This window comes from Chamaea fasciata, unplaced genomic scaffold (assembly GCF_029207755.1).
Source record: "Chamaea fasciata isolate MVZ Bird 193981 ecotype frontalis unplaced genomic scaffold, bChaFas1.0.hap1 SCAF_13, whole genome shotgun sequence".
NCBI classification, from domain to species: Eukaryota; Metazoa; Chordata; class Aves; order Passeriformes; family Sylviidae; genus Chamaea; species Chamaea fasciata.
In genome coordinates this window covers 18,374,780-18,387,610 of record NW_027094098.1, presented here as the reverse complement: position 1 = coordinate 18,387,610, position 12,831 = coordinate 18,374,780, and the positions used below count along the sequence as shown (strand labels likewise).

The window sequence follows — 12,831 nt, the reverse complement described above, 5'->3', positions numbered from 1 at the left end:
TCATGAAGTCATTCACCCCAAGTTTGCTCCCCCAACTCATTTTTGTTTCCATCTCTGAGGCCTGAGGCAGTGAGGTGTCCTTGATCCCCAGGCCTGGAGAGGAATTGTTGTGTCTGCCCAAAATGGGGAAGCAGCAGCTCACACTGTGTGTGGAGTTCAGAGTTCCACACTAAAGAGCTGCAGGATTACAAATCTATGAAAAAGATAAAAGCTGAAATCCAAAGGCGTCAGTGACAGCCCATCGTGTGCCTCTGCTGTTGCTGGGATTCTCCAGGAGATGGCAAACGCCACCAACACTTCCCAGCTGCTGCTCACAGCCCAGTCACTGGCTAAACTGGATTCCTTGTACTTCCCATGTAAAGGAAAGACAAAATCAGCGTCAGCACACGCCAGTCCTGCCCTGCAGGCTCGGTGGGGGTCAGGCAGGGTGGAGGAACGGGCGGCGTTTATCCAGGTGGGAAACGAATGCCCACAAGAGGGGAGAGGCTGGGAAGGAGAGAACGCGTCGGCATTTCCACAAGACCCTCAGACGTGAATTTGATTTATGAATTAAAGTGAGGCTATTTCAGCAAGACAAACAAGGTGTGAAAATCCATCCAGCTCGAATCCCTCTCCCCAGGCAGGAGCAAGTGGCTCCCATCACCTTTCCTGGGAGCTGACAGAGCTCCAGGCCAGGACTGATCCACCTGCCCCTCTCCCTGTGCTGAGGAAATGCACCATCACCTTGATTTCCTCATTTTCCATCGTGTGTTCAGAGCAGAGGCTGATCCACAACACATTTAGGAGTGGTAAAACATTCTCTGATCACCGGGGATGAGGGGTTTGGGAGCCCACAGGGTGGTGGTAGAGGAGCAGCCATGTGCTGCTGCATTCCCCGCGCTCTCCTTTCCCGGCTATTCCAGGGAGAACTCTCCTCTGCGGAGCACCAGGTACCCAAACCTCGTTGGGAATAGACATCCATAACGAGGGAAGGGGAGAAAAAGAGGATTTATCTCATAAATGCTTAATTCACTGACTGAACGCAGCTCCCTGAGCCTCCAGTGGGCAGCCTCAACCCAAAACACAACCTTGAATTCATCATTTCCCCTTGAAAGGCACCAAACTTAAAAGATTTTAACACCAGACCCGACACTGCCTCTTCTGCAAGTGCTGGGAAGATCACGGGGCCTCTTTCCCTATTAAAAAGGTGAGCTAATGTAGGGAAAACATGGTGAGGATTCATCAGTGAATGCTCATAAAATGCTTTGAAGATTCACAGAGCTGTTGCCTGGTAATACGGCAACAGATGTTATCAGTGAGATACGCCAAAGCAAAACGTCACTGCTCACGTTCACACGGATATTTCAAAAAGAACACCCCTAAATTGGGATGCATTTCCACACCCAGACCAGCATTCCCACAGGAGGGCACCCAGGAATGGTTTAATTAACATATAAAGACCGAAGTCAAATTCCAGCCACTAAAGCTTATTTAAAATGATACAATCATCCCGTTTCCTTCACGCAGCAGGGATTCTTCTACCGACACCCTCACTCTGCGCTGCCTCCCATCCCACAGTGACGTGACCACATCTGTTTAGCTTCCTGGTATTTGGCTCCAAGGAAAAACTCTGCAAACACCAGAATATTTTGGTTTTGCAGATCTTGTTCCTTCTCTCTCATGTACACCATGGCTTCAGCAGGAAAAGATGAGTGAGTCAAAGGCATGGACGTGAAAAGGTTTGTAGAAGTCCTGATTAAATCGTTGGTTTGGAATTTTTCCTCTAAATCTGCCACAAACTGAGAGAGCACATTCCTTGTTTTGGAGACACCAAAAAATAAAATAAAATAAACGAAAATAAAATAAAATAAAATAAAATAAAATAAAATAAAATAAAATAATAAAATAAAATAAAATAAAATAAAATAAAATAAAATAAAATAAAATAAAATCCACCTGAAGGATCCCTATCTCCACCTGTGCCCACACTCTGGAGGTGTGAGCTGATATTCGATGTCACTGCTTTCCTTTCTCAGCACTGGAATTGCTGTGGGTGCTCCAAAGAAGTGAGGAGGCTGTGAAGTCAGAGGCAATGAGATTTTGCCAGGTGTGAAATGCAATTTCACAGAGAGGCTGAAGAACCTCTCGTCCACGTGGCAGCTGTGCTATAAAGTATCCAAAATATAACAAAACACACACAGATTTTTCAGCAACTACAAAATCCAGGGGTTGGATAATCAAATAGCTAATCTGGAATGGCAAATATTTCACTGCATCATTTATCCTTCCTGGTAAGAGTTCCCAGTTTATGTCTTTATGGGAAATGCTGACAGATCCAGAAATGGAACTGATCTAAAATGGGCATCTCCGGCAGGGCAGGGTCATCTGCATCTAAAACACCCACCAAGGATCCAAACCTTCCCCTCAGCCTCTCCCAGTGTGTTTTCCCAGGGGTAGAACAAATTTGGGACATCTAACCAGCCTTTGTTGCTGCTTAACTCTTCCCTGTCTTCCATCACCCCCAGGGAACCCTGTGGAGAAACTTCCATTCCTCTGGAGGCTGTTGTGCATTCCCCAGGTGTAACTTCTCCTAAATTAAAGATATCTAATTTTTTACCCCCAAAGGCCATGATTTTGAGCTCCATGACCATCCCGGCTGCCTTTTCCTGAAGTAGGTTAAGTTGTAAATCTGCTTACGTTAGCCGAGGCCTTCTCAGTTCTCAACAGCAACACTTTTCTTTCTATTTTCCAGGATGATTTTTCCCTTTTCTGCCAGGCTAACTCTTCCCAGCCATGCACCTCTTGCCATCCAGTGGATTCTCCCAATAAACCCAACCAGGCATTTCCCAGCCCGTGCTGATGGAGCCAATTAGTGCTGCCTGGTGAGAACTGCTCTGCGCTTGTGCTTACTGAAGCCCATCCTTTTCATCCCACACCACTCTCCCAATTTGTGAAGTTTGTGTCAAATTCTCCTCCCACCTTCCCAGAGGCTGGGAATCCATCCCACTCCAGGGCCAGCAGCAGCTGCTGTTGCCACCTTGGGCTCTGCCTCCCTGTTGGAACAATTTTTCCAGTGAAACAGGAAGTTTTGAGGCTGATTTAAACACCCAGTTCTGCTTCTGCTTCCCATTAATTTAATCTCTTTTCTTTTGCCCTGGCTGAGTAATAAAAGTATGACGAGACGTAACTGCAAAGGCCCTTAGCTATGACATTATTACTATAATTAATCATTATATTGTAACAATTATTTCTATTAAACCCCACCTAGAAGCCTCAATCGAGATCAAAGTAACTTTAGATCATTATGATCCTGCAAGATCTGTAGGTTGTGTGTTCATTTTCTGTCGAGTTTGGTGAACTACGAGCAACAACCAAATAAACACCTGAAGTCAAAACAATTTGTGGGCTTGCTTTGCTGTTTTTTGGGTTTTTGAAAAATAATTCTCTCTCATTTTAATAACAACAGTGGGGATTTTGTGTCTGCTCAGGTATTCCGGGCTACATCTTCCCTTGCAAAGAGAGATTAAAATGCTCAAGCAGTCAAGCAATTTGCTTGCTGAATATTTTCATATGCTTGGTAATGATTGCCTGAATCTTTGCCCTCACACTCGGCAGGATTAGCAAGTGGGCTGCATGCAAATATCATTAAAACTGGTATCTAGAAGTGTGGGGTGTTGGTTTGAGGCCCTCAAACACCAGAAAATGTGGCAGAGTGACAGAAAAATCCCGATTTACCCCCCAGCACTCCGCCGAGGACGGCTGCAGGTTAACAACAGATAATTCTTCTTCCCTATTTCATTTTCTTCTCCCCGCACGCGTCCTGTGAGAGGAACCCGTCAGGTGTGAGGAGCCCAACATCGGCAGCACCTCCCTGAAACCTCCTGGAATTAATGCTGAGGGTCTGCCCTTGAGTGCGCTCACAGGAGCTGCTGCAAGAGTGATGAACGTGTCCGTCCCTGATTAACGACAGCGACGTTTGCTGTCAGGAATTGTGGAAGACAGCGGAGTTTGAGCTCAGCTTTACCTTGGCGCCTTGGATGTGAGGTGACTCCTAATAGGAAGAACCCCTGCTGCTGACAGGAACACACATGGAAAATGGATTTAATAGCAATTGGGAAAGGATTTTTTTGACATTGCAATGGCTGCAGTGGGATAATTTCTTTTGTTTTACTCTTTTTCTAATAATAATAATAATAATAATAATAATAATAATAATAATAATAATAATAATAATAATAATATTTTTCTTGTTTGTTAATAGCAGGAAAAACAATTTTGCCAGGAAGTTTCCCTTCCTCTGGAAACTCTGGGAGAAGAAGGTCAATATTCTAAACTGCAAAATTAATGTTAGTTATTTCTCTGGTATTTTAGTTTTTGCAGCTCCTGCAATTTTCTTTGAAGGAAATCGATTTCTGCAGCCGAGAGAAAAAAAATCATAGCCAGATTGTTAAAATATTCTGCTACAGCAGAGAGATGCTCCAAACCATCTGGAAGGATTTCTAGGAGTCAGCACTTCCCCTCCACCACAGCTGAGAACTTGCCATGCCCTGGGATCCTCCTCTGCCACACTTCCAGCAAAGAAAAGAGTGCAAGGCACAAGGTGGGGCTGAGTGAACGGAGAGGACTCATCAGCCACTGGGAGGAAATCTTTTCCCCAGCTGCTGAGCAAACACAGAGCAGGGAGCTCAAGAAGTGCTTTTCTCCCATGCAAAATCCAGTGACCACTGAGGGATGAGGAGCCCTGACGAAAACGAAGCACTTGGAAGATTCCAACAGGGTACTCAGTGAGGTGACAAAAGGGGTCATATCTCCGTCCTTTTAACTGCTGAAAAATAGTAGAAGGCATCTTTTTACTTTGTTCCACAGGTTTTATGACACTTTTCAGGGATTCCAGAAAACACTGCCAGCTCAGGTTGTGCATATCCGAAACAAAAATCACAGCAAAGGAACGGGTGAAGGAGGCGAGGGGTGGCACCTTGTCTGCACACTGAATTTTCACAGCCCTCCCTAAAAGCCCACTTTTGATGGAAACCACAGGAAAGTACTTGAGCTAAATGTCCCTCTGATCCAGCCCAGCAGAGCCATTCTCACAGTTTTTAAGAGCAAAAGGAATAATTAGATCTTTTTTCTGATCTTCAGCTTAAGCACAAGACCTTTCATCAATATCTCTGCTTGACTCCCTCCCATCTTCAGAATATTGAACCTGCTCACATATTTAAATTGTTCCCTGCTCCTTAAGGCCTTCATGGTTGAGGGGGGGAAAGAAAACCAAAAGCGTTATTTATATTTTTTTGTTGCTGTTTTAGAGCCGCTACCTTGTGCAAACCTTCCCAAACCCAAGAGGCTGGCACAAACTGGTGGAGTTGCTTGAGAAATATTAACAAAGATCCCCCTTCGCTTCCCTTTTCCCACATTTTTTTGTCCCTAAACAATAGTTTTTAGTGAAGAGAAGTGAGCACCTTCCACGTGCACGTGGAACTCGTGCCTGGCCCTGCCCATGGGGTTGCTGGCCGTGCACTGGTACGTCCCCTCATCAGCTGCTGTCACTTGCTCAATCTTCAGGGTCTTCCCGAAATTCTCTGTCTCTGGCTCCTCCTTGGGCATGTTTCCCGTCACCTTCACCCAGCTGAGATGAGGAGTTGGGCTGAGGACAAAGGGGAAAAAGAAAGATTTTGAGCGGAACATAAAAAAAAGCCGCTGTGGTGCTTCACGTGGAGTTCCCACCCGGGGTTTGGGAGGTGTTTTCAGAGGGTTTTGAGCTTTCAAAACTTTGAAAAACTCGGGGGTTATGCTGTACAGCCACTCTGCTGCTCCTTGTTCTGCCCAGCCCCTGTGAGGGGGGTTTTCACCGGGGCAAAGCTGTATTCCCTGGATGTGTCCTGGCGTGGAAAAGGGGATGGAGCTCATTCCATCCCGCCCCAAAAGGGCACCTGAGGACAGCCAGGAAGAGCCAGACTCCCCTGCAGTGCCCCCCTCCCTGCCTGCCTCTCTGGAGGTGGCTGAAAGGCTCTTCCCATCCTTAGAAAGCGCCAGAAGTGACACAGAATTGGGGACAGACATCGCTGGTGACCCTGACACCCCTCAGGACACACAGCCACGGAGCCAGAGCTGCTCTCTCCTGTGCCCATCTGTCCCCCTGGCTCCAGGCCCAGGCAGGAGGCACAAAGGCACCCAGGAATTCTGGTGTTCCACCAGCCCTGCAAATATCCCATTTTTCCCTCCCAGAGCCCTCATCCCGCGCCCGTCCCCAAGCCAGCTCCGAGGCCGTGCCCTCCTGCCACTGCCACTGCTCAGGGGATAAATCTTTAAAAAGTGACAGATTGGAAATGCCCTTAATTCCCTATTTTGCAGTCGGGTGCCCCCGATCTGAGTTCCTTGGAAATCCGCTTCCATGGTCTGTGGACATTTGGCAGCATGGATTGGCAGAGATGGAGGCAAAGCTGATCATTTTTCTGCTGAAAAGGGGGAATTTTACTGAAGGAAAAGAACATTTTATTCCAGAAGTTACATTTTTGAAGGATTTCGATGACAAGATGTGCTCGGTGCCAAGACAAAGAAGTGCTTTGTGTTCTTTCTGAAGTGACTGCTTAAAAAAAAAAAAAAAAAAAAAACAAAAAACCAACCCTTTTTGTTCAAAAAATTAATTTTCTAAAGAGTTTCCTGGAAAATTTTGAGGGAAACAAAAATACTTCTTTCTTTTTTCCTTTTCCCAAAGGGACAGAAAGACTTTTCTGGCTTTCTCTGATATTCATGCTTGCACATCAAAATTCATTTCTGAGTATTCCCAAGGTGATTTCCCTACGAAAACCCCTTGAAAACCCTCTAGAATCAGAGTTGTGGCTTTGGGGCGGTTTGTGGGCAGGCAGATTGGCTTGATGGGGAGTGAATTAGACAAGGAAACGCTGCAACAGGGAAGCAAAACTCAACTGCAGATACCTGGAGTGAATCCAGGTCATTCACCTCCTTTCAGGAATGCCAACTCAACTCCTTGCCAGCTTCCACCAGCCATGCCCGTCCAAGCCCATATGGAAAAAACAAAATGCCCCAAAAAACACGTGCAGGCAGATAAACATCCTGACTTTGGGATTTTATGGAGGGAGTGCAATGGCAGAGCCTTTAACGGGAATTATCTCGGTGTGAAGCAGAGGCTGCAGCTCCACGAGCAGCACCAGGGGACGGTGATTTAAAGCTCTGTCCCAGCCAAACCAGCAGGGACTCTGCTTTCTCTGGGCGTTCAGATTCTCTGTTTCTCTGGTGGCTGCTCCACTTTGCACGTGGGATAAACTGGGAAACTGGAAGAGCAAAGCCAGACTTGTGGCTGAGCGAGCAGGACTCAGAAGGGAATCACAGCTCCTTGTGAGTGGGGCACTCAACATCCATTTCCCAGCTCCTTCCCTTCCTTACCCTCATTTTGCCCTGTGCTGTTTACAAGGACAAAATCCTCCTGATTTCCCACCATAAAGCAGCTGTTTTAACCCTTCCCTGTATGAATCTTTTCACTACCTCAAGCGAGTCAGCAAGGTGGAGAGAGATTATTTAAAAAGAGCTTGGAGTGACAGGACAAGGGGGGGTGGCTTCAAACTGAGAGAAGCTTTAGAGAGGATTTAGAAGGTTTTTGAGGAAAAAAAACCTCTTCCCTGTGAGGGTGGGCAGGCCCTGGCACAGGGCACAGAGGAGCTGTGGCTGCCCCCGGATCCCTGGCAGTGCCCAAGGTTTGAGGTTTGCCCTTTGCTGTTGGATTTAGCAGGATCAAATTAATACAGCTGATACTGGTTCAATGTATTCCTAGACAGCCATGGATTTGTTCCTCGATATCCTGACATTTGCGAGGACACCGTGGAATGAACATCCCTGATGGAAATTCTGGATGCTGGGCACAGAAAACACCAGGTTCACATTCACACCTGAGCCAGCACCTCCTGCTGTAGCTGAGATCGATGATTTTTCCCATTCCTTAAAGGATGGCTTGTGCTACATCACTCAAGAACTTTGTTTTTAAAAAACCTGAGATCTTACACCTGGAAAATTTTAAATTTTGAAGCAAAACTGAATTGGCCAAACCAGATAAAACCCGTAACAGGCTGTGAACAAAAGCACTGAAGCTGATGCTGATATTATTTAGTTTCTCAACATCTCGAAAGCAGCACGACTGAAAAAAAAAAATTCAACTTCTTTTAATAGAACAGTAAAAAATTCCATACTTACCACACTGTGATTTAATTACGTGTTTACAAGCTACAGCAATAACCAATACATGCACTCTGTGCCGCTTTACAGGTGCAAAAAGCTCTGCACAGGAGCTCCACTCAAAACTGTTGCATAATTTTTAATATCCCTTTCTCTTTGCTCATTTCTACCTCCAAAGGTGATTAAGTTTGTGCAGCATTTTCATTACTCACAGCCCTTCAGCAATACACTCGAGGAGCAGGACACCTCCCTTGATGACAGTGACTGATGAGGTACTGCCAGCAGATTCAGGAGGGATCAGCAGTTTGGGTTTCCTCTCCTTGATAAAATTCGCTGAAAGATAAAGCAAAGCAGGAGTTAGGTGGGAAATCTGGGATATTCTTCAATAATGCCACAAGCATCACTGCTGACAGAAGGTTTCTGACATCGATTTGTGCGATTTGTTTTTTATTTATACACACTGAGACTGCCCCAGGAACCCTTATTTACCCGGTAACAGCCAGAAGGGAGGTGCAGTGGTGTCAACTGGCAGCAGTGCTGGGAAACCCCTTTTCCTACAGTTTTATCTCCTTTTCCCCTAGTACTGGCCCTTCCTATCACCCCTCAGGCAGTCTGATCCTCTCAAATCCTGATTTTTTGCGCCCACACCACCTTTCTTAGCACCTTTCTTCTGCTCTGGCTCCATCATCTTTTAAACCTCAAGTGAAACCCCCACCTTTCCTGCCTTGAGCATCCCACAGAATTGTCCCACCTGCTCCTATTATTAAATCTACAGAAATGGAAATACAATTTGTAAGGAAGACTGTAAAAATAATAGAACAAGATTGACCTGCCTTTGATTCCAACAGCCCATTTGTTCCAGCCTGCCAAACAAGGGGTTTAGCATGAAAAATGCAGGGTTCAGTGGCTGCCCAGTTATCACAATCATAACAATTAGCAAACTAATGAATCAGTCCCCAAATGGTGCTAGTTCTTTAAAAAAAAAAAATAGCCAGTTCTGGATGATTTGGTAGAAGACCACATAGGTCTCCCTGAACCGTTTTCTCATTTTTAATTTGAATTTCCCCTTGCTTTGTATCTGTGCAGATCTGTGCCACGAGTGCTCTGAGCTGCAGCAGAACACGGCGGTGCCTCTGGACAAACTCACGCGTTTCCCATCTGCCCTCCACCTCCTGCTGCCAAAGGAGGCAGGCCCCCTTCCCAGCATGAGTTCTGACATCCCGTGGAGGGAAAAACTGCTCCCGGAGCGGAACAAGCCCTGCTTGTCCTGCTCCCAGGGCAAAGTCAGAGGAGTGATGAGTGCTCCGAGTTATCCATCCCAAAACACTCCAGGATAACCTCCTTTTCAGAAACCTCAGTGCTTGTCTGGCAAAAAAAATCATCTCCTAGAGGAGGTCAAAATTAGGCATTAAAAATAATAATAAAAAAAGTCCTTTAAAAAGCCATTTAAGCAAAGAAATGAAGAGTCGAGAGCTACAGACTCTAAATTTCATGTATTTGGAACAAAAGGAAGCAGGTGGAGAACTGCAGGAAGAGCCACCCTGCTGCCTGCATGGAGAGCGGGACATTTTCAGGATCTGCTGCACAGAGAGGGGCACACAAAGCAGCGGGAGATGAGAACCCACGGGGTGAGAAGTGCTCTGCTGTGGTGTCACCGATGCTGGTGACACAGGCAGGGCACCACGGAGACAGAGGCACCTCCCATCTGCACCGAGGTGATGGGGACAGCCAGCACAGGGCACCCAAACCCCATAAATCCACACCCTGAGCTCATGCTGGAGCAATGCAGCCCCAGGGGGAGCCCTGAGACATGAATTCAGGGTGTCAAACCAGCTGTGTCACCTCAGAGTCCTCTGAACTGCCAGGAAAAGATTTGGAGCATCCAGCTCTGGCTCCTGCTCTGAACTGACAACAAGAGGAACCCAGAACATCAATGTTCTCACTTCCACCTCCTTACAAAGCTCCTTTCTCAAGTAAAAAAAAAAAAACAAAACAAAAACGCCTTTTTTTTTTTTTTTTTTTTTTTTTTTTTTTTTTTTTTTTTTAATTAAAACCCCTGCAGATTGCTCTCAGAAACTACAAGATGAGCCATTTGTGCTCCCTGGATGCTTAAATCCATCCCGTCACAATCAAGAGGCTTTTGGGATGTGTTTTTTGAGCAGCTCCCATTTCACCTCAGCTGGTGGGGGTCTCAGTTCAAAGGCTAAAAACAGATGCATTCAACTCACCCTTAGTAACAGCAGCGTTAGGTGAGCCTGAGTCATTAGCATGCTTTACTGAAATAAATAAAAATGACAACCAAACAAACATGCAGGGTTGAGACAGAATCAAAAGAAACCGTAAATCAACCAAAACAAAACCATGCCACTCCCCCCACCTCCCAGTTCCTGCCCCAAAAGAAAGAAAGAAAGGATGAAAAATATAAAGGAAAGCAACAGATGAGCAACAGAGTTTTGAAAACACAATGAAAATGCTTTTAAAGGTTTGTGTTATTCTGAAAAATAATTCATGGGTGACATATTCAGCATTTCATCCACAGTAATAAAAACCACGAAGTATCAACAGAGAGAAATGTTATAAATGTACCCATTCTCCTGTTTCTCACCGCTTCTTTTTGCTCTGTTTATTTTTAATGCAGCCCCTCACCAGGCCCTTGGCACAGAGAGAGTGGGCCATGTCAAGCTGGGTTTACAGAACCCTCTCAGTTCACGCCTCTCATCTTTCCCTGGCCCAAGTCCCGTGGCTTTGATGACAAGGTGGACACACTGAAGTGGGTTTTTGGGCCACTTCCAGGGCTACCAGCAGCCAAAACCCATCTTGTTTTTCTCTAATCTCTGTGTGCATGTGTGAGGGACTGAACCCATTTGAAAAGCCGTGGAGAGCAACATTTAATTTGGGTGTTTTTCTCACAATTAATATCCCAAGATATAGTCTAAGCAAACACACGAAGCCACTATTAATCCTTTGCCTTTTTATCCCAACAAGAAAACTCTCAAAAAATCATATATTAAACGCGAGGGTTTCATTCCTGAAGACAAAATTCTCCTTGGCTTTGTGGGCTGTTAATGAACAACTGAAATCTTTTATTCCCTACCACTTCATTTCACTGAGGAACTGGAAACACTTCTTGTGTTTCTGATGCTCCAGGCTGCCTGGAAAAACCTGGAGAACATCATCCTTCCAACCTCACTGCTGCCGCTGGACCAAACCAGGCCTTGCCCAGCCAGGAGGTGGCCACAAAATCCCCAAAACCCAGTGAAGTCCCATCCCTGGGGCACCTGCTGGACTCAAGAGCAGCAGATTTCCCTAATGCACGCTTGGTTTTCACTGTGGGGACAGCAGGAGGAAGGACAGGGCACTTTTGGGGTCTGATTCTGATGCCTTGGTATTTTAGCCTTTATGTTTTTCCTGTACTGCTTATAAATCCTGTACTGCTTTGGTGTATAAACTTAAACTCCTCATAGAGTGTCAGCTACTGTCTTCACATTTTGGGCAGACACAACAATTCCTCTCCAGGCCTGGCAACCAGGGACACCTCACTGCCTCAGGCCTGAGAGATGGAAACAAAAGTGAATTGAAGGGAACAAACTTGGAGTAAATGACTTCATTACCTAAAGCTGTAATTGGAGGATTAACCCCTGACTAAATTTATAATTGTCTGAAAAACTCGTGACCGTTTTCCACCTTGGGTGCAACTTTGGACTGCCCAAAGTGTGTCTATTGAAGGGCTTTAATAAATCCCTGATTTTTTTCTCTTAATCTTGTCTAGCGTCTGTTCTAGGTACCCATCCCAAGGTGTGTCTACTGAAGGCCTTTAATAAATCCCTGATTTTACTCTCTTAATCTTGTCTAGCCTCTGTTCCAGGTACCCATCCCAAGGCACCAGTTTCTGGCCACCCAGATGGGAAAAACTGATGGCTGGAGCAAGGAGCTTTCCTCAGCCAAATTAACCCAAAGAACGAGGTTAATAATGCAGGGAATGAACACAGTGAGGTGCCCTTTGCTGAGAGAGCCAGGGCACACATCTGCATGCCCTGCTGCCTGGGCAGCTCAGAAACTAAAGGCAAAGAATCAGCTCAGCCCCACACTCACAGCGGGAAACCTTGAGCGTCATGGGCATCTTCTGCACAATGGTCCTGAGCCTGGGGAAGGCGGCAAAGCAGCAGTAGTCACTCCTGCTGTCACTCTCCTCCACGTTGGCAAAGTAGAGGTCTCCCTTCAGGCTCATGGAGACCCTTTCATCCTGGGGGATGTGCTGCAAATCTGGCAAGGGAAAGGAATTGTGAGGTGGGGACGACACGGGGCTGTTTCATCAAGTGCTCCCCCCGCCTGTGCTTCCTTCCAGATGCAGACAGAGGATGAAACTCGGAAGTAAAAGGGGCAGAAAATCCAGCAGAGCCAATGGGTTATTTACTAATATTCAATATACGAGTGATAATTTTTTTAATATAATCATATATACCTATATAACTGATAAGGAAAAAGTGATAATTAAAAAACAGAGTGATTTTGCTTCCCAAAAGCCAGAGATTCCTGCAGAACACAAACGCGGCAGAATAACGGGACAGAAACCCACAAGGAACTAATTATGTAAACCTGGTGGGTTATTTTTCCCTTAGGGTCAATCTTATAAATCAACCATCAATTTATGGAAAGAGGGAAACA

At 45.8% G+C, this 12,831-nt stretch overlaps 1 protein-coding gene across 3 annotated transcripts in view; it reads right to left on the bottom strand.

Moving 5' to 3' along the window:
* The window catches only part of CHL1 (cell adhesion molecule L1 like), a 135,825-nt gene that overhangs the window by 32,123 nt on the left and 90,871 nt on the right, over positions 1-12,831 (bottom strand). For 2 of the 3 annotated variants that reach the window (XM_066195711.1, XM_066195713.1), the window contains 4 exons: positions 12,259-12,429; positions 10,395-10,442; positions 8,379-8,499; positions 5,439-5,623 (listed from right to left, as the gene is read on the bottom strand). In XM_066195711.1, the coding sequence (XP_066051808.1) occupies positions 5,439-5,623; positions 8,379-8,499; positions 10,395-10,442; positions 12,259-12,429 (525 nt within the window). The remainder of the gene's footprint in view (positions 1-5,438; positions 5,624-8,378; positions 8,500-10,394; positions 10,443-12,258; positions 12,430-12,831) is intronic. The other variant, XM_066195712.1, reaches the window with a different exon arrangement.